Source organism: Trachurus japonicus, chromosome 5 (assembly GCF_045865225.1).
Source record: "Trachurus japonicus isolate A0001 chromosome 5, Traja_1.0".
Lineage (NCBI taxonomy): Eukaryota > Metazoa > Chordata > Actinopteri > Carangiformes > Carangidae > Trachurus > Trachurus japonicus.
In genome coordinates this window covers 24,814,327-24,841,866 of record NC_140911.1, presented here as the reverse complement: position 1 = coordinate 24,841,866, position 27,540 = coordinate 24,814,327, and the positions used below count along the sequence as shown (strand labels likewise).

Here is a 27,540-nt window from a genome sequence, read left to right as displayed (position 1 = left end):
AAATCAAAAGCCATAGAGACCGACTGCAGAAGCCTGTTGGTTTTACATCAAACTGCTCTGTGATAGTACGAGGATCGTCTGGACTCTGGCTTTTGAAGGGTTCCACTTCAAAAAGCAACTGAGTGTAAACAGGGACAGGTACGTTTCACATTTGTAGCCAACATTACATCGCTGTCAGATCAATACCTCAGTATATCTGGCATACTGTATATTAACATGAATAAATGAGACTATGATGTAGGGGTTTTTTTTAAACTAGGGTTAGGGTGTGAAAACACTGACTGAAATGTGCATGATGATGCCTTCATTTGCATTTGTCCTACAGTAATTGGAAAACTGGCAGTGGTTCCTAAGCCTGTCAAGCTTCCCATCTCGCACGTATTCTGTTAACATGGTGGGAGATCCATCATGAAAATCCACACTAAGTTATCAAAGAAACAGAAATAGAGAAAAACAGCTTGTTGTTCATGAAAGTCACTGGCTGATTCGATCAGATCTAGTAAACAAACATTAACTCTCTGGACTTAATTCAAAACTGTCTCCAGTTGATTGTTAAATGGGAATAAAAGGGTAATAATAATAATGAGAATATTTCCTTGCATTGCAAAGAGAAGCTCTTGAGCTTGTTTAAAAACAACAAAAATATGATCAGTTCCAGATCTATTTCTTTTAGCCTTTGTCACAGCTGTAGGCAGTAACATGTTCAGCCAAGAATACTAATGTTAGCAGATTACAATGATTACAAATGACACCACCCTACTAAAGTCTTTGGATGCAGAGTATCTTTCTTACAAAGCTCAGGAAACTGAATTTAACATTTGGTGAAATTCCTGCCAGGTATGCCTTAGACAGGTCGCTACGCTGTGATTGGGCGGCCACTGATTAGGGGGCGGAGTCACATCATCAGTAAATATCACCTCATCCATGGTCTCATTTATTCACTGACGATACATTTATGTCGAAATTAAAACTAAATCATCTTTAACAGTTGGACCCTTCAAACAGCGCTGCTGTTATCAGCCCAGACTGGATGAGGTCTGACAGGAGAAACTTCAAATCAACACCAGCTGATTAAAAAATAAAAATAAATAAACAACAAAAAAATAAAAATGTGCAAATATTTCCAATCTGCGCTGTTCAAACGGTAGAGTAGAAATATTCAGAGGCTGACGCAGTGACAGTCGTCTTTCAACTTCCCTCCCAAGACTTCACACATCTACTGACTCCAGTGACCTTCAATGTGAGTCGTTCGTCACAGGCTTTGTGTCATGTCTTACTTTTCTTGACCTTCTTCTCTTCCTCGCTATCACCGGCACCCAACAGAGTAAAGATAATGCCAGTTTGAGAGTTGAGGCCGACAGCGCTCACGACCATCCTGCCCGATCCCTCCATCACATGGGTTCCTGAGGGAAGATTTGAGAAGGTACGAGTCATCACCAGAAACTTGATTTCACACCGCCACCGTGACACTGTCATTTAACAAATTACTGATTATTCCGCTCAAGTTTCTCAAAGATTAATCTTAAACTACTGATCCTGAGGACAGAGGCTGGAGGAGGAGGACGTCCTGTTTAAACGGTAGTGTTACAGTAAGATTACAAAGAGCCTGCATCCTTAGATACTGATTTTACAAGTCAGTGTGAATATTCATTACATATTATTATGTACATGCCCAATGCAATATTGGGGTTCCCCTATGGCTCACCTGGAAGAGTGCGTACCACGTCGGCTTTGTCCTAACTGCAGCAGCTGTAAGTCTGAATCCAACCTGCAGCTCTTTGCTGAATGTCTTCCCCTTTCTCTGTCCCTGACTTTTCTCTCTATGTCTCACTGTCCTGTCACAATTAAGGCAAACATTCTCAAAAAATAACTTTAAAAAGTGCAGTGCGACATTTGTCATTGTTTCCTGTTAATGTACGATTAAGTTTGCATAAAGTAGCGTTTTTTGTCTATAAATAAACACTTGAAGGTACATGTTAATAGATACATTACGTGACTGACTATGGCACTCAATTGATTAAACATTTTAATAGACTGACAGCCCTAATTATTATTATTCCTATAGAGTTGCAAGTTCCCTTTTACACATAATGATTATTAGGGGACTCACTTCAGACCAGACTCATTCACGCTGGTCCATGTTGTGTTACTGAACAGACACTCACCCGACAGCAGCATGGGGTCTTTCTCCATAGACTTGCGGACCTGGTCGGATTCTCCAGTCAGAGAGCTCTCGTCAATCTTCAGGTCGTTGCCTTGGATCAGGATCCCATCAGCAGGCAGCAGGTCTCCTGCAAGGACAAAGGTCAGAGGTCAGAGGGTCTTATTTCCATCACCCCTGGGAAGTGAGGAGGATCTATTACAGCACCTGAATGTCATTTATTTCCCAGGGCGTTGCTTCAGTCCTAAAACTCTGATAAAGGCTAACAACAAAATGTTACATTTAAAACCCAAACCAAACTGCTGAATACCGACTTTATCTTGCTTTTTGTTTATTGAAATAGATGTTAAAGTAAAATAGAAATGATGAGTATTTTTGTTTTTTTTTCTAAATCTGTCCATTCTGTAGTTGCTCTTGAGTAAGATTCACAGCACACTGTGATGTGTGATGCTTCCTTTTACAAAAAAAAAAAAGATGAAGTAGGCATGTTATGTAAAACTGCTTTTTTGGAGTGTGTATGTAAGATTTCCCATCAGCCATACACTATATGGCCAGCCCAGCTGGGTAGCCCTGTTCACATACTTCTGTGTCTGAGTGTTTTTCCTGGTTTGGTCTTGGACCCCTAGATCCAAAGAAGGGAAATCTTAATGCGATGGCATGCAATGATATTTTAAGCTACAGCCAACATCCAGCTTTGTGTCAGCAGTTTGGGGAAGGTCCTTTCCTGTTTCAACATAACAATAACCTCAGTGCACAAAAACCAGGTCAACAAAGAGTAGTGTGAGAACTTGAGTGGCCTGCACTGAGCCCTGACCTCAAACCATCCAGCGCCTCTGGGATGAACAGGAATGACACTTATGAGACTCATCACCAACATCAGAGACTGACTTCAGTAGAGTTCAACCTCTGCAGCCAGGCTGCCGTAGCAACATATACGTTCTGTCATAGCAGATAGCTAAGAAGTTCAGGTATTAACATCACATCTTCTAATCTGGCTTCCGTGATCTCTTACCGTATTTGATCTGCGCGATGTCTCCCACCACGATCTCAGCCACAGGGATCTGGATGACCTGGCTTTTGCGGATGACGGTAAACTTTTGTTCCTGCTCGATGCGACTCTGCAGCCCACGGAACTGCTTCTCCTTGGACCAGTCGTTGAAGGCCGTCACCAGGACCACGATAATGACCGAGAACAGGATGGCGGCACCCTCGATCCAGCCGGCCTGGGCCTCGCCCTCGTCCTCGACGCCACCTGCGACCTCGCCACATGCTGCAAGAGGACGAGGAGGCGTTAAAGAGGAATCACTCTCACCAAATACAGTAACCATATCCAGACAGATGAAGTTCTACTGTAGCAACTCAAAGCTTCAAATACTTTGAGCATCAATGTTTTCAACACAAATGCATTAAAACACTTTCTGTCTTTGTACAATGAAACACATATTTTTTTAATCCTCATTCATTTTTTAACATTATTGCACAGGGCAAGAGCCAGACATTCAAATGAGTGTCCTACAGCCCTATCCTTCAGGTATGCAATGCATGTGAGACGTTTGAGTGCACCGACCTTCACTGTCACCTCCTGGTGGATGGTAGAAGGACAGGCCCAGCGAGATGATGGCGGCGATCTCCAAGATGATAAGCGTAACATCTTGCAGAGCTTCCCACACCAGCTGCAGGAAAGTCTTGGCCTTCTTCGGGGGGATGAAGTTTTTCCCAAACGCCGTGTGACGTTTCTCCAGATCGACAGGGTTACCAGAGAGACCTGCACACCCGAACACAAGACAACACAATGTAGTGAATTCAGCACAGAATAGGAAATAACTGGAGTGAGCTTTGCTTTACACAAAAAAACATTTGAATTTATTAAAGGATAGCCCCTACACACACCGAATAATAAAGTATTTTTGTAAAAATAAAAAGATGACTTCAGTCACACATAATGCTTGTCAAGAGGCGAGAAAGAAAAACTCAAGGCCTCTAGGTAGGAGAAATGATAAAGCACAGCTGACACCACCCTGATCTGACTAGAAACCTTTATCACAGTGCTGAAGGAAAATTCAAACACAAGACATGACACTAATGAGTTTCAAGTGTGCGGATGGAAACAAAGGTGTCGCATAGTTTATGTACAGCAGCACACTTGAACGCTGTACAATGCTTCACAACAGCTGTTCTATAAATTCTACTTTCATTAAGTTTATGATCGTTCAGATTTTGTCGAGACCGTCGGTAAAGGTGACGGTTCAGGTCAGAATCACTGCTGCTAGGATGCATTATTCTGAGGGGTTGGAGGGTGTGTCAAGTGTTTTGTCTGTCCCTGAGGGGTTTTTATATTACAGCCTCCTCAAAAATGTGTCAAAAAATGTGATCCCAGCTTTTACTGTGTGAGCTGATCATGCTATTGAGTTTTTACCTTAGTCTTATACTTGAACTTGTAACAGGTAGGTTTTATACCTTTGATAATATGTCTATATATCTATCAATCCAGTTTCCTTGCCCCTAATAGAAACTCCAGTCCTCACCCTTAAGTAAGCTGTGCTCAGTTTGGTACATAACTGTGCACCTACACACACAGTGAGGGCAGAAGATGCACCACAGTTTTGGAAAGTAAAGATTGTACACAACTGTATGATCAGTAGTTTTGCAACATGACCTACTTTTGTTGCAAGGGGAGATGCAGTGTTTCCATATACAGTTTTTTTCCCCCTCTTTGGGTGTATCAAACCAGATTTGTCCCACCCAGATAAATTGTGTATTTTTGTATTCGTCACTTCTTTTTTGAACTAAATATAATTCTAGATATCGGGGGGGGGGGGGGTTGTGTTCTTTAGCTTCCTCTTCATGTCGATCATCCTGCAATGCTTGTGTCCTTTTGTGTGGGTCCCCACCCAGAGGTTAAGGACAACGATTGTGTGTTTGTGTCCGTGATAGTGACGAGTCCATGGCAGCATGAACTGACCTGAACCCACCCCTGCTGTACAAACAATCTGCTGCTCCTCCAGAGCCAACACCACCTGATCAGGCTGATCTGGTCTGGATCAGCTGACACACGGGAGGGAAGCTACTGAATAGCCCCCGTCCAGATTTATGTGAAAATCAAGACTCCTCAAAATAGATTAATCAATTGATAGTTAAAATATGTATTAATTAGAAACCAAGTATCACATGGGTTATATTTCAAACAAATAAAATTGGGTTAAGATAAGAGCGCTGTAATGTAGCATCGCCCTTGACGCCTGCAGGCTCCTTTAAATATCATTCACAAGACATTTACAAAATAATCGATTAGCTCATTGAAAAATGTGTCTGATGTTTTGCTCCCTGTCCCCGAGAAGAAAGACCTCCTTTACTCGTCTGCTTACTGAGACGGAACAATATGTGTGAGTTATTGATTCCAGAGCTGTGACTGTCGTTTTCCAGCATGACTCACATCTAAGGGCTCATTCATTCTCCATATAAAGACAGTAAAGTTAAAGAGATTGCTCAGTTGACACGAATGCCTCCAAAGGCCGGCAGGGCTTCATCCCCAGAGCTCAGTCCATTTGACTATTAGTGAACTGGCTGAACATTTGATTTCAAAAACACCATTCCCAGGCTAATTATGGAATCAGTTCACATAGGGTAATCAACAAGTTGAGTTTCTGACTGGTTTCTGAGCCGAGCTAATCACAGGACCTTGTTAACTTAAACTCTAGTAAACAGGTTTTATGTTTGCACAGGAACAAATCTGAGTGAAATCTGTGACTTCCCCCTGCACTGGCATCAACATGGCTGCTGTGAATTCTTGGTGGAGTTAGAAGATGTGCAGTGGAACGTGATCTGAATGTCAACAGATCGCACTGCCAAAGATGTCTCACGGAGGAGGACTCAGCACGAACATGAGCTCAGACATACTTCTGCCCTTATATGTTTCAATAATTGCCCCTTATTTCATCTCCGATTATTCTCTCCACAGAGACAGCATTAACCCAGCCTCCTCCTCCTCCTCGTCCGTCTTGCTCATTTCTACCTTCCTCTTTTCTTTGGAGGCAGTGCAACATGGCAGTTTCTGCTATTTTGCTCTTTTTGAACGATTGAGAGTTGGTTTGACAGAGAAACGAGGGGGAAGTTTGTACAAAAACAATGAGTGAGGATGAGGTAAAATCAAATGATATCAATAGGTTTGATGTAGGGAGATACAAACTGATGTGAAATGATGTGTGGTGGCATGAGAAGATCACATTATTGGAATTTTCTGGCAGTCATCATATAATTTCAGCTCCAGAGTACTTGGGTCTGTGAACCTGACATGAGTGGGTGAGAAGACACAAATCAAGGTGAGACGAGGCCAGATAAAGGGATGGTGGTGTTTTGAAATGAGTTAATAAAGGAGAGGCAGAGGAGATGAGGATGGAGGACACAGAATGAGGTGAAACAAGACCAAATGAGACGAATGGCTTGTGCCAGATTAGAATAAATTCTCTCAGGGAGTGATGGAGAAATCTTGTTCACAATAGCAAAATCGTGATTTGTAAGGCTGCAGTTACTTTGACCTTTAAACCTTTCACCACTCAAATCTAATCAGGTCATTCTTTATGGAGCGACCTATCGACCGATCGATCCCTTCCTGAACGGCCCCGATCGCTACTGGAGGACTAAAAGCCATAATACATCCATGCTAAATAAATACCTGCAGCCTCTGGCCGCCTGCGCGCATTTTAATGACGTCAAACACCCCTTGTGGTGAGGCACTCACATGATTGGCTGTTAGGGAGGGAGACATCTGATAGGCTACAGACAATCCCCTCCTAGAAAAAACGCATTTGTGGATCGGCGTCACGTTGGGGGAGTCTCAAAAGTCTCATACACAAATGCGGCGAGGTTTACAAATTAAAAGCACTTTGTAAATGCAGGTCCAACAAACCAACATGTATTTGATGAAGATTGCAAATACTTTTACATGCATATATTTGTGAATTCTTTTTCTATTTGTGTGTGCATCGGAAATATGTTTATTACTCATATTTTTTATATGTGAATATTTTTTTACTTATACATGGAATGAAACATATTTGTGTGTGCATTGCAAATGTATTTGTGTTTTGAGTCACACATATACTGCATATAAATCCCCAAATACATTTGTGAGTCTTCTTTTGTGCATTTATTAATTTCTGTGTGCATGTATTTATTATGAGACTGTTCTAGCTCCATAGATCCTCAAGTCCTGATTATTTGTGCCTAATTTGAATACGTTTCGTCGATACAAACGTGGGACAGGCGGACAACGGGCAAACTGTCATCGGCACAGAGGTGTAAAAACTAATACCACAGTGCTTTGCTTTGATATATGAATATAGCTCAGTTAATTTGACCTACAGCTTCCTAACATGTCTGCCTTCCAGTAGTATCTCTGTGGTTTAGAGCCGAGACAGAAACGGTTTCAAGATGAGCTGGTGCACAGAGATTTTAAAAATACACCAGCTGTCAGAGTCATCGTCAGCCATGTTTCATCACACTGTGGGTTAGTTCAAAGTTTGGTTTGATCATTTTAAAGTCAGCCATTGATGTCAAAAACTCCTGACATGCTAAAATAAAGAAAAGCAGAATCACAGAGAGGCTGCTCGCCGGCTGCTTGATAGATACGAGTCTGTTTTTTTCCTGGTTTAATGTTGTGATTATGAAGGCGGGTTTCATCTGGTGCCTGAGCTGCATGAGCTCGTTGTGTTGGTGAACGTCCCCACGGAGATGCAGATTAAAGCTCTGAGATGATGTTCCAGCAGGAGCAGAGCAGTTTGCCGCACTCGCCTGTCACAGATGTTTATTCATTTCGGCTTCCAGCAGAAATGGACCTCATTGGTCCAAAAAGAGGTCTCTTCCAATTCAGGGCTCCATCAGCCAACGCGCAGCTTCGTCTTTTTCACCGCACGCGCTTTTCACTTCCATTCATTCTCCCTCTGACAGATTAAACTGCAGCAGCATGTATTAATGTCCGGTCTCATTGTTCGAACTTTTTGATGCCCAGTACAGAGAGAGGACTGTTTCCTTCATCATCTCTGCGGTTCAGCTCTATCCGCGCCCCCGTCTTTTTTATCATCATCATCCTACAGAGCTTTACTCTTTCGCTGCCATCCCAGAGCTCAACTGACAGTCGCAAACACATACAGAAGGAAGCGCTGCTATCGGTTCTGTCACCTCTGTCCAGTTTCAAGCATCAAACCCAACTGGTAAGTTCGGATAGAAAACATACTTTAGGGATAATTAAACTGCTGCTGCACATTAAGAAGACTCAAATTCTGAAAATCAAATATGGATGCAATCTGAAAATGTCAAATACAATTTGGGTTTGTGAGATTTATCAAGTTAAATTTAATGTGCAACAATTATCCCACGCATAACTATGATTTGGAAACAGTGCTTTCATAAGAGACGCCATCATTTTACAGTAGCTCAGCATCACAAACGATCTTTGTCCATATATTGTCTCAGCAGGCAGGAGCCGGTGTAAACAGGAAGCAGATTGTCCTGATTAATTGCATAAAATAGGCTATAGAAAAGTGCTGCAAGGTTAAAAGGCAGGAATTAATTCATTAACAGCTGCAGCAATGACGACAAGATGCTTGTGTTTCATTACCCATGTTTCTTTCTGCACTTGGTGAGGGGCAGATAAGACCCAATTAGGAAGAAAACATTGGTCTCTATGTGAGCGTTTCCAAAGATCTTCACCTGTTTTCACTCAAATGCAGCCCACAGTTCAGACTAAAACAGGGTCAGCAGTGTTTCCTATTTCTTTTTTCTGTGCTTGAAAACTCTGAAAACCATGTGGACAGAAGGTGAAAACATAGCAAAAGCCTCAGTGCTCCTTCTGCTGGTGGCCACAACACTTTTGATTAAAATGGATAGCATTTATGTAGGCTGCAACAGAAATGCAGTGTTTTTGTAGGAGTAGGAATGTCAGTGTAATGTGTCATGTGTAACCATTGAGATTTCTGGTATGGTTAGTTTATCTAAATCTGCAGCAACATTTTCCAGGTTTTAGATCCACCGTTGTGCCCTGATTAGATGCAGTGCATTATGGGACATTGATTTTTAATAGTAATTAAATGCAGCAGGGTTTTACTGTCTTTTAGTTAAAGAAGCAGACACAAGCATATTGGTTGATAAAGGAAACTCAGACTTAACAGACTCACATGGAGCACTTTTCTATCTTTAGTTTCCACAGACTGGTGTCTACAGGAAACAAACCTGCCTTTAATAAAGACACTCACATCCCCTGCTGCAGAATGATGCAACGACTGAGCCTCATAAGTCCTTAGGCTTAAAGTTTTTTGAAGCTGAAACCCTTTACATGACAAAATTCTTACATACAGTACGTTTTAGTTAGATTGTGTATTTCTCAGTTATTTTTAGATTTTTGGAAAAGTCTGGAGAGGGAATTGCCAAGTACCAGATACTTTATAGATAACATCTTACTTAAGTTTATTATAAGACAGGAGGAGCATTGCATGTCTTGATGTCTTCCTCCCTCTTGGTGATCGCTTAGAGGAGCATTCTGCTTCGACTGGCAGAGACATGGTTGACCCGAGGCTGTGTGTGTGTGTGTGTGTGTGTGTGTGTGAGTATTTATTACAGTGAATAAAACTTAGGTCACGCAGCTCGAGCTGAATCTCAGATTGGTCGCTGACTTCTCACGCCACAGACCTCGAAAAGATCTGACACGCCAGCAGGCCAAGAAACCACTGAACCTACATACAATACTACTACTGTGTGTACATGTGTGTGCGTGTGTGTAAGTTTGTGTGTGTGTGTCTGAATAATGCACCATCTTTACTGTCAACTGAGCAGAGTCATGGCAGAAGAATGACAGTTGATGCTGAAACCACTTTTTAAAAATGTTCAAATAAAGACGGTGTTCAAATAATAAGAGTGTGTCATACTGTATAATAGTCACGGCCAATCACTAATACAGGCGAGGTTAAAAAATACTGAGGAGGCTGGAGTTGGATGGTCGCTTTGACATGATGTACTGTACCTCTGTTTGTAACAGAGATCATGTTTTCAAATCTAATTAGACTTCACAAATCACAACTCAACACATGCTGATGTTTTCCAACTATAAAGTGAAATCTGGATGTAAAAATATTGAAGGGGGTGTTAAGTTTCATTTGTAGTAGCTAAGCCTGGTTTGGAGGCAAGAAGCAAAGTGCTGCTGTAGAAAACTGATGTAGGCTACTGAGGAAACAACCGTTGTGCAAAATCAACACGTGACGATGGAAGAAGTCTGAATTATCTGCTCCAAACGTTATTTGGTTCCAGATTCCAGCTTGGTTCCAACTTACCGGTCTCCATCATTACACTTACAAGACAAAAGGTTATAATAATATGTCCTCAGGTGCAGGCTGGACGTGATCGTGACTCGGTATCACTTTCTTCTGATCACATGTTCTGTGTAACTGTGATCTGAGGGGAAGATTTTAGCACAAGAAATAACAGCTTCACTGTTCGTGTTTGAATCTAAATAAAATTGAACATGTGATGATCAGCCGACGACACGGTCAGACTAGTGACTGTTAAAATTTATTTTCATCTGACAGTTTCAGCTTTAGTCCTGGATGTTTATTTGAAGACGCTACTCACATGAAGGAATAAAAAGCAAACCTACAGAGACAAAAAGAAATCACCTTGTCTTTTTCTCGCCTGAGCGATGACAGAACATGTTGTCGCTCATTAGCATCTTCCTAAAATAGTCGTTTATTTTTAGGTTTGTACTGTATGTGTCACTTTGCCGAGCTCTTTGTAACCCAGGTGCTGTTTAAATAAAGTTTACCATCTAGCTGTGCGTCTCGTGCTCGGAGGCTGCGTGTCCTCTCAACATGAAACGCGCTCAGATTTTGTAAAATGATGAGGGGGGCGATCAATGATCTCCAGAGAGGCAGCAGACTGATTCATCAATACGCATTATCCAGCAGGACACACAGCTACAGCTGAGCCATAATTGTGTGTTTTAGGGTGTGTGTGTGTGTGTGTGTGTTGCACGTGTGTCAGTGTGAACTTGGGACAATGACAGTCATTTACATCCAATCAGGGGCAGATTTCACAGACCGAAAGTAAAAGCAGCTGAAGAAGCATCTCATTATCACCGCCGAAGCAGCGAGCTGATGAAACAAAGTTAAATATAACTACGTGCGGTCTCTAACTGCTACCACCATGTCTCTGCTTCTTAGCTAATCAGGTTAGCCTACTGTTAACTGGCTATCATACATCACAGCAGGTTTTATATTGTGTTTCAGGATGTGAGAAACATGAGATGTCTCGGTTGCAGACCAGCACCGACACAAAACAAACTGGATTAACGTGAGAAATCAGACAGAGGTGAGAGACGGATGAACTTCCTGCAGAGATGACAACCCCTCAGATTTTAGAATCCTGACGTTTCTCAGTTGTTGTCAGTTTATTTATATCTACACTCCCGAGTCTATGCCGTTGTTTCCATTGTTAGTGGCAGATTCGGCTGTTACTGTGAGGGATTCATTTTACCCCCATCTGCACAACAGACTGTGTGGAGTATTGGTTCATTATCCGCCGTGGCCATGAGCCAAGATCAAAGATCTTGATCAAACCATGATCACAGGAAAACCAATCACCTGTGGTTCACACCCTGCTGTCTGCAGCTAAGAGAATTTTTAAACTACTGTGTTGATGAATTGATTTACCTTGTAGTTTACAGAAGGTCAAAAAAGTAAAATTAAAAAAAAAAAAAACGCTTATTGTAACTAATCAAGTCCAAAAACCAAAAGCAATTACATTTATTATGAGACCAAAAGAGCAGCACATCTTTTAATTTCAGTGCCTGGAACCAATAATCAATCAATATTATCAAAATAGCTGCCTAATAATGTTATACCTGATTAACAAACTGGTCACTGCAGATCTAAATATGTCACATCAAAAGGCTTGTTGAGCTAACCACCGTTGAATGATGTGTGAAGTGGGGGGGGTATTAGGTGTTTTCCCTGTTTTTCCCACTCTCCTGACAGTGCCCTGAACGCAGCGTGAAAGTGAGAACATCTTGGCCTCCGCTGCTGCTGCTGCACATGTGTTGCTGCGGAGGCGCTCGATGAATTTTGGTACGACTCTTAAATGTTGAGTGAGCACAGATACGTAACGATGCTGATGGAGGTCAATACGTTGCAGCACTGACACTGAAAGCTAGACGGCTAGCATCTGGACTGACACGAGTCCAGCCCTGTTCACTGCAGCAGTCAATCATCGTGTGCGTTTGCCCTCAATCTTGCATTTATGTTTCCCCCAGTTTTGTCCACCCCCCCTCCCTCCCTCCCTCCCTCTCTCCATCTCTCCACAGTGAAAATATAATTACACTTTCTTCATTAAAGTGAGTAATTTCTTGCGTGGAGGACGCGACTACAGCTGTCCTCTGATTACTAAATGGAACAGAGCAATGATCTATGGAGCCATTAGGGGAACGGGCTGGAACTAATTTCAATCCTGGAATGGACCGATGGCTGCAAACACACACACACACGCAGACACACACACGCACACACGGATCAAAAGATGAGACAGGGGGAGAGAAATAACAAACAGCAGCTCGTCGGCCATTTTCTGGCCTCGTATGAAGCTCTGACTGAAATCCAAACTGATCACCTTTCACCACAAAATAATAAGTGTGTCAACCAGAAATGTTGCCTGTTTGTATCAATTATCACTGTGTCATGATTCACACGCTGGCACCCCTTAATCTTTGTATGTATGTGTGTGTGTGTGTGTTAGGGTTGTATCCAGTTTTCCCAATTCTACTCTGATTTGCCAACTGGTTTCATAGTGGAGCAGTTCCCTTTGCTTTATCTCTACAGATACTTTTATACCCACACTAAACCTAAACATCACGATATGAAGTGTGTGAACAAAACAAAAGTTAACATATCTATATAATAATATCATATAATATCTATAGAGTGTGCCAGGGCTGATGTCAAAACCCGGAAGTTTAGCATCATGCTGGTTCCCAGAAAAGAAAGTGAATGGGATTTTTGCATTTTGGATTATGTCAGAAAATATGATCTGTGGCTAACAAGTTTATGATACTTACAAGTTTTGTTCAGCAAGATAATCTTCACATATGAACACCTTTTATACCGTATTTGAAGCTTAAATGCGATCGCCAGAAGTAAAAAGCTTTAACGGATTGCTACACGGTTGCATGACTTTTGACGTCACCACCACTAAGCTTTCCACTGGTTGCAGCTGCTTTATTTTAAAAACATTGAATAATGGGGAAATCGGACTGTTTTTACTTGTTGAAGACCCATAAATAACATGAAATAACATACAAAAGAACACTCTCGCCTGTTCAGGGCTGATGACGTTTAATGTCCCCAACAGGGTTTGTATTGAGCAACCTGTTAGCAACCACTTTTTTTACGACACGTAAAAGCTTCAAAATTCACAAGTAGGGTACGTGTTTTATGTCGTAGAACAAAACCTGAAACACACTTAAGCTTTTGTTAACCACAGACCTAATTTGAAATTGTCTTTGAAATCCCATTCAAAAAACGTATTGACTTTTAGACAAGGGAACAGGAAGTGCTACTGTAAAAGCGCTAGGTTTTAGGTCCGGGTTTACTGGCAGACTCTATTTGTAAAAAAAAAAAAAAAAGGAGGGTTAGCCATCTTGTGACCAGAAACTGTCTCCTTGCTCTTTATTATAATCTAATGCAGTGGTTCTCAAAGTATAAAAAAATTTTGGTCAGAAATCAGAAATCTCTCAAAATTTTACAAAAATTTTGAGAAATTTCTTGAGAAATTTCTCTAAATTTTGGTAAAATTTTGAGAGATTTCTGATTTTTTTATATATATATTGGGGAAAAAGTGCACTTTTTTTTCCAGAAATATAAAAATTTTTTCCTGAAATTTCTCTAAAGTTTCCTAAAATTCATGCCACTGGCCCTAATTTGAATGTACATTGACTAAAAAAGTAACATTATTTAACAAATATTTGTGTATTTCTGGTGTTTGTTTCCAAATTTTGTCCAATGGGGGTCTGTGGTCTAATTTGTGTCAGTTTAGGTGTCCTTGATGTAAAAAGGTTTGAGAACCACTGATCTAATGTATCCCCTTCTTTCATACTGATGTACAGTTTGGATGAGTACTTTCTACTACTCTACTAATTCTGCTAACCACTGGTTGGGATTGGGAATGTAATCCAACAGACTCTTACTATTCATGACATCAACATTATGGAAGAGTGTGTTTTTATTTATAAGATATATTCGATTGATATTCCTGAGCATTTCAGAACTTACTTTAAAAGAAAACTCACAGGCCCATTCTTCACTCAACTGATCAATCTTTGATTTTGATCCTCCCAAGGTCTCAATAAGATTTATGGCTATAAAATTATGGAATGGCTTTTTCCATGTGCCAAAGAACTGTTCCTCCATAACACGGTACAAACAATGCTTAAAGACCATTTAACTGCTGTTTTTCTCAGGGAAAAGATGTTCCTTGAGCTCTGCTCTCTTTTTCCATCCCAGTCATCTTTTTCCATGTGAGTCAGGTTTGCACTTCAGTCATTTGGAGATAAGACGTGAATTGTAAAGGTTTAGAGCCTCCCATCTAACATTGCCCTATGTACAGAGATATAGCGGAAATAATCTTTTTTTAAGGGCACAGGGTAAAAATGTTCCGCTTGACATCAGACTTAAAACTGGATTTTTAATAAGCCAGGCAACACAGGGCTGCATGCAAAACCTTCATTTGTTGATACTATGATGCAAATAGCAAGAGCCAATTTTGTGTGTACACAGTGAATCTGGGATCCTGGGAGTCCTGAGCAGATAGCATCTCTGGTTAATTGCTGCAGATTATTTATCTGCATTGAATTTACATTGGCACTGAAATCCCAAATAATTTAACTCATTCACAATTTTAAATGATTGGTTCCCATCCCCTGAGCTGTGGCTCTGTGTTCGATTGCTGAAGATTTGCAACAGGCGAATAGTGTGACTCAGCAAAGACAAGCTGCCTGGTTGTCACAGGCTTTGTTTTAGGTAATAACCTCACATTTTGACCACTCCCTGTCAGATTATGAGAGCGTGACAGAGCACTGATCAAAGGTCAAAAGTGTAATGCATAGGTTTGTGATATACCGGCACTTTAACATGTAATGATTTTGTAAAAGATTAAAACCAAATCTGGTCCAAATTTCAGTTTTTCTGTGGTGATTTTCCTTCATTAAACTTGAAGGATTGAGGATGAACAGTGGTGTGGTGGGACACGTCTTACCTTCTATGGGCGATGTTTTCAGGCGGCGGCAGAGGCCCTGCACGTCTCCGTACGTGTCCCGTATATTGTTGACGGCCTCGGCGCTCCTCAGCTCCATCAGGTCCCTTAGATCTGTCACGGCCACCCCAAAGTCTCCATCATGGTTGCCCTCAGCAACCGAATTCCCCGGAGGGTGGTCTGCCGTGTTATTGGCCATGTTGGTCTTCTTCACAGAAGTTTAGCGGTGGCAGTAGTTGTTGTTGTTGTAGCTGTTGTTCCTCTGAGAGTCTGTTTGACCAAGTGTCAGGTTGGGTCGTCTCTTCACAGGGGGTTCGTAGTCGTGTCGTTCTCACAGGAAGCGGGCGGCGGCGGAGATGGAAACTGATGTTAACTCCTGACCTGGACGTGCATGCTCTTCTCTGTTGTCATGGAAACAGGAGTAAACATGATCCTCTGGCTTTGTCACTGTGGAGGAAAACAGAGACAGGAAAACTGATTTTTATGAAGCAGACAGGAAGTAGCCTGAACACACGGCCGCCAAACGTCATCATGATCATCAGCCGCAGACAGATCAGTTCAGGACTCCCTTTGATTTTTCACTAATGAATAGCACAAAGACTAATTGAGCCAATTAAAGGAGAGTTTCTCATCTCAGATTATTAAAGGAGTCTCCACCATCACAGAGGCTGTTATGATATAAACTGATTATCAGTGTGCACTGCTCCTCTGAGACACACGATTGGCTGATAAATATTGGCTCCTCCTGAATCGTCGTCTCCAAGACAACTTAAGTAGAAACAACAACCTAATAAAAAATAATAACAGTATCACTTTGTTCTTGTTTATGGATGAGTCACATTTCATCCTTCACATTAACCAACAGTGCATCACTGGAAAATTCATCAGCGACACTCATATCAAAGGTTAAAAAGGGAAATAAAAATAAACAGCAGCGACCACCATTAAGAAATGAAGGAAAAATAAAGAGTCACACATGGAAATGAGAAACCTCATGCACCCTAAAACTCAGCCGGTCTGGCAGGTCAGGGTCCCATTGAAAACACAGTACGCTTCCAATAAAGGCTGAACACATGAGTTGGCCTTTGAATTCATTACTGCAAGCAATTGTGAGACTGGAAAAAACTGTATCAGCCTATCAGGCAACCAATTAAATGATAATGATTACAAATCAGACACAGATAAGGTACCAACACAAAGGCTGTAAAAAATAACAACAAGGAGAGTGGATTGATAGAAACTTTATGGAGGAACCATGGGTCAGGACTGAATACACGGTAGCTCTCCAGTGTGTGTGTGTGTGTGTGACATGGCGAGGGAGTTAAGAGTGTGTGGCCAAAGTGTGGCATTCCAGTCCATCACCACAGATTATGTAAGTGCACATCAAAGGCCGTCCTCCATTTTTCACTGTTTAGTGTTCTGTCATGGACACACACACACACACACCACACACACACACACACACACACACACACACACACACACACACACACACTATTACCAGTGCAGCTCATACATTTCTGAGCAGGGTTCTCCTGAGTGGTGGTTTGTTGAAGAGGTAATACAGGCAATTGCTTCGGTCAGTTGGTCTCGGTTAGAGGTTGGGGGTTGGGGGGGTGGAGGGGGTCTTAGGCCCTTCTCAGACATCGAATCAGTCACACTGCTGGCTTCATCAAGCATTCACAGTGATGGCTTTCTGTGACTTCAATATAAATGCTCCTTACATACAGCCATGACAGGACACTTGTGGAGAGTTGTTTGGCACAAACAGAGCAGCATCACTGATTCAATACGTTTAAAGGGATAGTTCAGCATTTTGGCAAATTCTCCTATCACCATAATACCTATAAAGTTCTGTCACGACCACCCCATAATTTGCCAAAATGTTGAACTATCCCTTTAATGTTTGAAAACTCACAACTTTTTTTTTAACAAATAATGATATAATAATAATAATGATATAATCAGACCAACTGTTATTTTACATCTTGAATTAAGTATTTACATTAATGGATTTTATGAATAAGCATTCATAAATCCACAGATTCAAATCCAAGGCATTAGTTTTTAGCTGTCATAGACATAGCCTACATTGTGTCTCATGTTTGAAGTAGTCTGAAGTTTTTATTAGAGAAGTATCTTATTATCTTATCTTACTGTCACCTACAGAGAGCCAAAGTTTGGGTAAGTTTGCTTTATTTACTGCTTTATACAGTCTTTCATATTTGTCCTGTCCTATTGGGTTTCACAGAGTGCTCTGTCAATGTAGTGTGTGTTATCTTCTACAGATCAGGACAGATGCCCCGACTCTGAGTTCAGTAATTATCCGTCTGTTCCCAGACCAGAAGTCGAGCCATTATTACAATGAGACAATAGAGAAATTAAATGCCTACAGACCTCATCACATTAATGTTTGTAGTACACAAGTAGTTGATGATGTCATTGTGATGGAACGTGTTAATTACAGATAATGAGATTGCTTAATTGTTCAAGTTCCAAGAAGAGGAAATTGGAAACTATTTCATTAAAACAAACCAAATATTTCTAACATATATTGTTCAGATTTAAGTATAGCAATTAGTTAGTGTCGGTGGAAATAATGATAAATATTAAGTTTCCAGAGAGCTGTTAACAGGTAAAATAGCAGTTTCCTGGCTTCGCTTCAAACTCTGATTTGTTTTTCTGTTGTTTTTGTTTAGGTTTTTTGTTTTTTGCTTAAAATTATTTTCTCTCTTCACTACTTTTTTTTCCACTCCGGAAAACTGAGTCATACCCTTCGAGACAAATCTACTTTCACAATGCTGATTACATAAGGAGGTGACTTTTTGTAAAAAAAAAATAAAAAAAATAAAAAGAGAGAAAAAAAAAGGAAAAAACACTGGATCACTGTGGTCTGAACTATGAGTCAGCTGAGAAGTTATTTCTCTGATAAAAACCAAAACAAAAAAAAGAAAAGTGTCAATATTTGGCAGAAGCACATGCGTGTGGGAGCCAAGTGTAGTAGATGGGGAGTGTCTCACTATGCCAGTTTGATTATATACCACAACGAAACCTCCTGATGTAAACACCAGCCATTTCTAAATACCTTGATTATGGCTGTTTTCAGAGGGAACTGTTTACACAGCACATTGCTGCTGCCATTAGCCACAACGGAGCCACTTTACCATCCAGACAAACGCAGATCAGGAGCTGCGGGACCTGCAGCACCGGGGTCGTCTCCTGCCTAAACTCAGCTACTCTGTGCCATGATTTACAATGCTTATTCTGGCTTGTCAACCCGCTGAGGTGCAGCTGGTTTATCTGTGCAGAGCTGTAACCTTTACCGAGAGAGAGCATGCATTTTACATGAGTGATAAAGAGGAAACTCCCTGCATCCAGATCACACACACAATGTTACGCTTGACAGGTCAGCTTTTAACCTTGATTTTTTTGTTGGTGGCAATGCTGAGAATGTGTGCAGCGCTACATGCTTGTAAAAACTGCACATACAGCGGTAGAAGTAAATACAGCTCCCGTAATAATTAAGTAATAAAATGAAACCGCTTGTTTTCCAAATGTTAATGCAGTGTTCCTTTTATAATAAATACTGAATCTCACATTTAAGAGACAAATAGTGCATTTGTCGGTCATCTGCTTCAATGTGGATCTCAACAAAGCTTCAATGTGGATCTCATAGCTCAGTTTGTTTGATCAAATCCAAGGAGATCATGGTTTTATGTCACTGAGGCACAGTTATACATTTGATATTTGATGTTTTATGATTGTCATCGCAATAACACTGTGGTGTTTACTCTGACATTTCTGGCCACAGCAATGAAAGAATATACATTTTATGTTATATGCCACGTCCTGACTGTGAACTGCTGGAGGACACACACACACACACACACACACACACACGCACACACAAACCTTTAGCATTTGCTAAGTACAGCACCACACCCCAGTCTAAAGGTAAGCATTCCTATTTTTAGACCTTCATAACACACCTGCTGACACACACAGACACACACCATTTCTTGCTCTTGCTCATGTGACTGAGTGTGTATGTGTGTGTGTGTGTGTGTGGCTGTTACGCTTTAATGAACAAGTATTTGATTAACGTAGACTTATGACACGATGATAATGTTCCACGGTCACTTAGCACGCTGCCTCTCACACACATAGCATCAGATATGTGGAGAGAATACACATTGTGTGTTTGTGTGTGAAGGAGAGATAAAGGAGGGCGGGTGGGTGGCTGAGAAGACACAAGACAATATGGACAGATGAGTCCTGACAGCTGGACTTCATCTAATAGTGAAGATGCTGTTTCCTGTTTTTTGTGATTTTATTCTGGACCGGTTTTTGTTCCTGTCAGAGTCAGCCCGGGTCTGAGATCTGGAACTGACAAGTCTTTTCAACTGATCCAGGCGTTTCCTGTTCACTGCCGAGTTTATAATGATCACACGGATTAGGACACTCGTCAGTCCCATCACCAATAACCATCGTGTAATAGATTACATATAACCAACACAAGAATTTAGCGTTCGCAACTTCCCACACGAGTTCCTTACATCCTGACAGGCTGGAGCTTCGACGGTGACTCAGTCAGAAAAGAATCTCATCTGATATAATCTAATGTAAGCTACACTACAGAGCGAACAGAAGAATGAAAGGCATCCTTGAATGAGTGAATGAGTCAACATACAGTATGTCAGCTGACTCTTTGCAAAGTGGAAATTATGATCAGTTTGAACAGGTTGCACCACATGAGCTGGTTTCTAGGAGTATTGATTACTACAAGGTGGAACTGTTGACTCAACCACAAGTCAGAACTAACGAATGACTATCATTGATTTAAAGTATGTGGACTGGATCACGGTCTACAACTTTAACCAGGCACTTAATCGCAGCTCACAGTCTGTGTATGGAAGGTTATTGTGCATTTTATGACTAAAAACTCTCTCCAGTGTTTCTTTAACCCAGGAGGTTTATTTTCAGATGTGGGGTTATTTCAGATGTGCCCTCTGGGACAGGGCAGAGTGTGGCCCAGACCAAACTAGCATGTTATCTATTAGGATGTTCGCATATACGCTTATTAGTCAAGTAATCCCACAGAACATAGAGCAGAGGCTGTCGATGTTTTGACTAGCTATAGCTGCATTAACGCCACAATGGTGTGAACTGGAAACATTGTTGTCTACATGATGGTGCAACCCAGTCCTCCTTGAGAAATGACGTTTCTACATAACTAAACTGCTACAGCAGATTCATTATGAAGGGAACGTAGTAAGTCTGGATCAAACTCCGAGGCTGAATATCAACTGAATGAATGAAGCAGCAGAATCAGCGGGAGGCGGTTGGGGTGGATGGTCGACATACAAAGTTTTATTTTAATTTTAATGATTTTGATGATGTGAATAAATTGTGTGTCATTTTAGCTGGTAAACATTGCATTAATGAATGTGCCAAAGCCTGCCACCTCATCCTCAATAGAAGACTGTTTCTTATGAGTTCCAGTTCATAAAATAATTGTTTTGCTTTGTTTTGTTTTGTTTGTATGGTACCATAATGTGCGTTTCTATTCATGTTTTTAGTAGTTGGTGTCTCACAACTCTGTTTTTGAGTGGTCCCCAACACTTTTAATTTTGTCAAGGGGGAACGGGTCATTTTGTAATCAATACTGTATTTTTATATTGTCTCTGGATTTTTATTGTGTGTTGTGGAGTGACACCGAAATAAAGCTTATCTTACAAAGTGCACGACTGCCACACTGGAGATCTGGTCTCACCATAGGGACACTTATTCCTGCGGTCCGTGGTCTGAATATTTTCAAGATATTCATCACCTGTGAGCAGTTTACTGATTTGCACTTGTTCTCTCGCTCCATCAGCCGTTGTATACGGAGGTATCTTCTAGGACACCAGGCTAAATGCAGAGATACTCCACACTGAGCAGCAGCTGAAGCTCTAGGTGAGAATCCTAAGGAAAGATATGAGGAACAAAAACAATCTGAAGAGTCCAAACAAATCTACACTTGGTAGTTGGTTGGGTTAAATGGTGCTATTAATGTTTCCTAGCAACTGATTTACCCACAACAGAGAACCTACAGTATATAGACAAGAGGAGAGAGAGGTGAAACTGAAAGTTAACTTTTATTTGATGAATCATTATTGAAAGAATCTCTGCATTGGTTCATCAGATTGAATCAAGCCAGGAAAAAACCTTCAATAAGAGCGCAGCAGGAAGTGATGTCAAGACTTTTAGTTGGCTCTATATATAGATGATCTATTCAGCCAGGGATTCAGTGTGTGTGTGTGTGTGTGTGTGTGTGTGTGTGTGTGTGTGTGTGTGTGCGTGCGAGAGGGAGAGAGACAGTGTGTCTGTTCTTTGTCCATCTTATCTGTTTGTTATTGACTCCAGATGAAATTATGGTGTAGCAACATGGTCCACCATATTGCCAGCCACTCAGGTTTGTGTGTGTGTGTGTGTTTGTGATAAGTCAGTGTGTGTGTGTGTGTGTGTGTGTGTGTGTGTGTGTGGAGGTGACAGTCCTGGACCTGATGTGTCTGGACGCTCTACACTCTAACGTTGTTTGTTTTAGCACAGGTTACAATTTGCCTGAATATTTGTCCCTCGCCGTGTTAATACGAAGGTTGGCGATGGAAAGAATCTCATATTTATAACTTAAGAGTTGAACACAGGCTGGTGGAAAAGACGAGTTGTTTGACTGTTTCATGGCACATAGAAGAAGTTTTTTTGGAAAACACCTGAAAACATAAACATGTCGGCACCTCTGCTCACATTCAAACAATTTTCAAAAATAATCCGTCTCAGCGAGGACGTGATGTGTTTTTTGGCAGAGTGCACCGCGCGCTTGTCAGGATTATATTTGGGTAAACTAAACAAACCCTCGGAGCACAATGACTCACACTGACTATCACCATCATGCAGTTATTATGAGGAAATCAGATGTGCATTAACACAGCAGACAGAGGAGGATCTTTACATGAAAAACACCGCATTCTGTTGAGAAATGTTGGTTTTTAATCAATTTTAAAACTAATTAACCAATTAAATAATCGTTTCATGTATAAAACGAACAGAAACAGTAAGAAGCTGGAACAGAAGAACGACTGCGCTTCTGTTGATCGGCTAATCAATCATTCCATCAGCTCTAACGACACTACATGTGACAACTGGACTAATTAGTAAAACAGCGAGCGGCCTGCAAGACACCGAACAGAGAGAACACGTGTAAAAGACATGGGCGAAACAAACAGCTGTCTCTGTGAACACCACATCAAAACATCTGGTGGGAAGAGGTGAAAGGTCGTCGGCCCTGAGTGAGCCAACAACAGCCACTTGACACAGTCGCAGCCCAGAATCATTCCCTAACAAACTGACCCACAATCTGCAGCCTGTTCGACTCCAGTATCAGCACGGTGATGGTCATAATATGTGTTTAAATGAAAGCCAAATAAAGATCATCATCAGTTTTTCTTTGCGTTCCATTTGCTTTACAAGACCCTCAATATAACAGTCACTCACCAGCACTTTGTGGTTTAAGTTTGACCTGAATTTTTCAAAGGGGAAATTTGTTTGTGTGGTGCAGCCAAAAGGCAGGAAACAGCGTGGGCAGTCGTAAACAGCCTATACCGCGCTGCCAAAGCAACTACTACACTCCACAGAGTCAAATATACAGCTTCTTATCCATCTTATCCTTGACTGTCATTCTTCTCCGTCCGTGGAGTCTCTGCAGCCAATCAGCTTCCTTCCCTTCTCCTCCTGCTTGGATTATTGCGACATAGCCGCTGTTACAAAACAAGGGTAGGAACAAGTGTTATTTCCTGAATGAGAGGTCAGCTCCGCCCACTCATGATTAACGGGCTGGGCATCACAGAGCCTCGAGGTCGTATGTATCAGAGTTCAACATGACGGAACGAGGCGAGGCGGTTAATGAGTTTCCGAGCTTGAGAAGGTGAACGACGTTGTGGTGTGGTGGTAACTTTGTTACCCAGAATTCAGCTCTTCAGGCAGCCCATCAACAAACTCTCACACTCGAATGTGCATTTCTTACGAAGAAATACCACAGTGCAGCTACTGATACACACATGAAATGATTTGACTTGAGGATTTTAAAATGTCTCACATGCAGTATTAGTTTCAGGTCATAAAAAGGTTTGATTCTTCTCTCTTTTATCATCCTCCATCAGACCGTCCCTCTGTTCAGCTGCTGTTATCCTCCCTCCTCTTCCTCCTCTCTGCCTCTGCAGACACACCTGCTCTGCATACTAAAGCAGCACCGCTCCTACACACACACACACACACACACACACACACTGCTGGCCACACCCTCCCCATAGAGAGGAACTTTTTCTTGTTGCACCCAGCAACAGATCGCACACACACAGACACACACACACACACACACACACAATCCCATTCAGTCATGTCACATTGACTTCACACAGACATTTCCACATGCAGGGCACGTCAAGCAGCCGAGACCGAGCCGGTCTAGACGACAATTTAGCATGAGTGTGAGTGTGTGTGTGTGTGTGTGTGTGTGAGGGAGAGAGTGTCGCAGCATGCCAGACAGAGTAACAAGAGATCGAGGGAGAGAGAGAGAGAGAGAAAGAGTGAGGCCAGGAATGCAGGAGACCACACCCATATCTGCAGTCATGTGACCAGTGGAAAAAGGAAATCCCCACACTGCAGAGAGACGAGGCAGAGGTCTGGACTCACTGAATGGAGCATCAGACACCCACACAAACATGCACAACCTCAAATCTCTGGGACATTTACACGCAGACACACACACACACTCTAACACACAGCTGTTTGTCTTCATCTTACAAAGATACACAGATAAGACCCACACACACACACACACACACAACTTGATGAATGACTCATCCTCACAGGAAACAGTTCAGGTGTTTCCTATTTGTCTTTAACCTGCTCTCTAAATCACTTTACCCTCACGTGTCGCTCTCAGGTTATTACGGCGGTTTTGCATTCCAAGCGCAGCGGTACGTCACTGCAGCTCTGCTGTGCAGTCAGAAAGGGAGAAGAGGGAGAAGAGGGAGAAGAGGGAGAAGAGGGAGAAGAGGGAGAGGCCCGGCCCCCAATTAACTACAGTACAAACATGCACTGTTTGGTAGAAGGACAAGCACGACGTTGAGTTTGAAGATATATTAAAACCTGTTGTTCAAATTTCTGTTCTGTTTTCGGATATTTAAAGAGAGAAAGTCTGACCCTAACACACTATTAGATCTCTAAGGGACAAACTGTTTTCACCTGTTTTGTGGTTGCATACTTGCATACTACTATAAACTGTGTGGACTGATAAATATGCAGACATTGAATATAATCTATTCGGTGACACTGTGGCTCTGTGCAGAGAGCTCATTCTTGGGATTCCTTGCTGGCTGGCGGGATGAGTGGACAGTTTAGACAACCTGACTGAGGCCCCACGGTGTATTGTGCTGCTGCCGTGCATGTGTGCATCTGATTTCCTCCCCTCTCTGCAGCAAAGCATCAAACTGTGGCAAGACAGGTGCCCAGGATCCTGTGGTTTCTCATGTGGGACGCAGCCAAGATTTATACGGCGACTTACTGCTTCCCAATGGGTTCAAACCTGTCACCCTTTACCCATCCAAGTGGCCACAAAGACTCTGCTGTACCACATTACCACTGTTCATAAGTAGAGTAACACAGGAAACCATTGTAGAGTGATGTGTTTGTGCAAATATGGATGGATTCTGTTGCCATGACACTAGCTGAGGAGCCGACCCTTTGTGGACTGAAGCGCAATGACTCCAAATGTCTGGAATTCACTCCTTCCTGCTGTACGCCCCTACCCCAGTCCCCACAACCCCACCCCAAACCCCTTTCATCGCTATTTTCAAGAAGCAACGCACTCATTGACCCTCCCGAAGCCTCTGTTGCAGTTTGTCATGTCCATCAAATCTGTTAGTAACAGTCTGTTAGAGCTGTGAAAGACTTAGAAGAAATAAAAATGATTCCCCTTTGCTCCCAGCTTTTGATGCATTAAGATGTTTAATGTGTAATGTGATACAAAATTTAAATAATGTCAGGGCAAGAAAATAAAGTGATTTCAAATGATCACCTAGTTAGTAGTAGCAAATATTCAAACAAGACACTGAAGCCACGGGTGATAACCTCGGCAGGGCTAGCTCCCTGGTTCCATCAGGGCCCACAGCAGCAGGGCTAGCTTTTTCTGCTATAGGAGCACAGTGGCCCCTAACTTCAAATTTCAGGAGCGCAAGCAGAACATTTCGGGACGCACACCATAAATCGTCTTGCAAAGCCAATATTCACATTTCATGATCCTCACGTACATTGGCTTGCCACTTGTAATGACAGATTCATGAGCCTCTGAGTCGCCCCTTCCACATTTCACCAGTGTTTAAAAGAACAGCAAATTTACTCTTTGCACATGCGCAAGAAGATGACAAATGTACTGGCAGTCAGTGTTTCAAATTTTAGGGGGACAATACCCCCATTTAGGGTGGTCTGCAGCCCTGCGGCGGCTCCAGCTGGGCCCGTAGCGGCCCTCCTACTCGTCTGTGCAGTGCCCTCAAGGCACCCGTTGACGGCAAAAGCCAGATATGGGCACGAAACTCCAGCGATCTCAAACTGCATTTCCTTTTCTTCACTGGTAGTGTGTATCTGCTATTTCTCCACGCTTGACAGCGTCCAGTCACCATCTTGGTGGTAGTAGCAAATATTCAAAGGAGAACTTTGAAGGTCGAAGTGGAGAAGGGTTCAGTGTGAACAGCAGTTGAACATGGGTCAGTCCTGACAACACGGGGGCGTGCACAGTTGAGCCCGAAAGCACTAGCAGGGGCCCAATTTGAATGTTGTGTTTACAACAAAACAACACACTCTACCTTTAAGAATCCAGCTTCGATACAGCGGCTTATTTTGATTGTGATTTATGAAGCAATTCTGAAAACGAATAGAAACTTCGGTCATTTCTATCTGTGTATGAGCAGCTTCTGACAATGAATTGCTGCCATTGGAGGAAGTAAGTGGATGTATTGAAGTCAGAGAGACAAATAAGTGGAGAGAGAGAAACACTGGTTATAAACCCTAAACGACACCCAAGACAGCAGCATATAAAGGATATGTCCTTTGTGTCCTTCACATCATTGTTGGACCAAACAGCGGCAACAGGAAGAAGACGGATCTGGACCAAACAAAGCAGCAACATCTGGAGAGCGTCCAGAGATTCAATAATCCTGTTTACAGGCTGAAGCTCTGAAGCTCAGCCTGTTCATCACAGGAGACTCTTGATCCACACTGATCATAACCCAAATACACTGGAAAATACAGCAGTCCGGGAGAAAGAGAGAAAGAGAGAAAGTGTGTGTGTGTGTGTGTGTGTGTGTGTACACATCAGACACTGGTGTTGCTGCTCCGTCCCCAGGTGTGAGTGAGTATCAGGAACAGTCTGATAAAAGCCTCCATTGTAGCAGCACATGAAGGGAAAAACGGGCAGCAAATTTAAAAACACTTAGCAGAGCTGAAAGATTTGGAGCCACGTCCCTTTAATGTTTGTGCTTTTCATGAAGCAGTGTGTGTGCACTGCTCCATGTGAGCCACCCACAGGTCTGAAGATAACAAGATGATCATTTTTTGATTCATATCCTGCAATTTTGAAAGAAAAGGGAAAAAAGCTATCTTTTCACTCATCACAAGGTCAACTTTTTTTTCCAGGGCTTTCAGCCACATCTGATGGATCAATGTGAGGAGAGAGTGAGTTTGCTCACTCTCACTCTCCATATAGCTCTGGTATATATACACATGCACACACATGCTATGTTACAGTATATAATACATCATCCCTCTTCAGAGTTTGTTAAATTGTCACTCTGCTGCTTCTCAGGTTCGTCTGTCCGTCACTCAGTCCTATATGGGAATACCTCAGAGTCAAACTATTTAACATGTAATCATACATATATTCATGCTTCTCCTCCTATTCCCACTCTGACCTGCATGCTCTTTGAAGGGGAACTCTTTTGAAGTGCGTCAGCATCTGTGCAAAGACCCTCCCAATTAGCTCAGACAGCTAACGAGCTCCA

At 42.0% G+C, this 27,540-nt stretch overlaps 1 protein-coding gene across 4 annotated transcripts in view; it reads right to left on the bottom strand.

Annotated features, from left to right (window-relative positions):
- Window positions 1-27,540, bottom strand: part of LOC146987662 (plasma membrane calcium-transporting ATPase 1-like) — an 89,799-nt gene that overhangs the window by 40,558 nt on the left and 21,701 nt on the right. For all 4 annotated transcript variants that reach the window (XM_085776942.1, XM_085776944.1, XM_085776941.1 and 1 more), the window contains exons 2-6: window positions 15,449-15,892; window positions 3,729-3,926; window positions 3,174-3,431; window positions 2,166-2,291; window positions 1,278-1,403 (exon numbers count right to left, since the gene is read on the bottom strand). In XM_085776942.1, coding sequence (XP_085633068.1) covers window positions 1,278-1,403; window positions 2,166-2,291; window positions 3,174-3,431; window positions 3,729-3,926; window positions 15,449-15,644 — 904 coding nt within the window. In that variant the 5' untranslated portion in view covers window positions 15,645-15,892. The remainder of the gene's footprint in view (window positions 1-1,277; window positions 1,404-2,165; window positions 2,292-3,173; window positions 3,432-3,728; window positions 3,927-15,448; window positions 15,893-27,540) is intronic.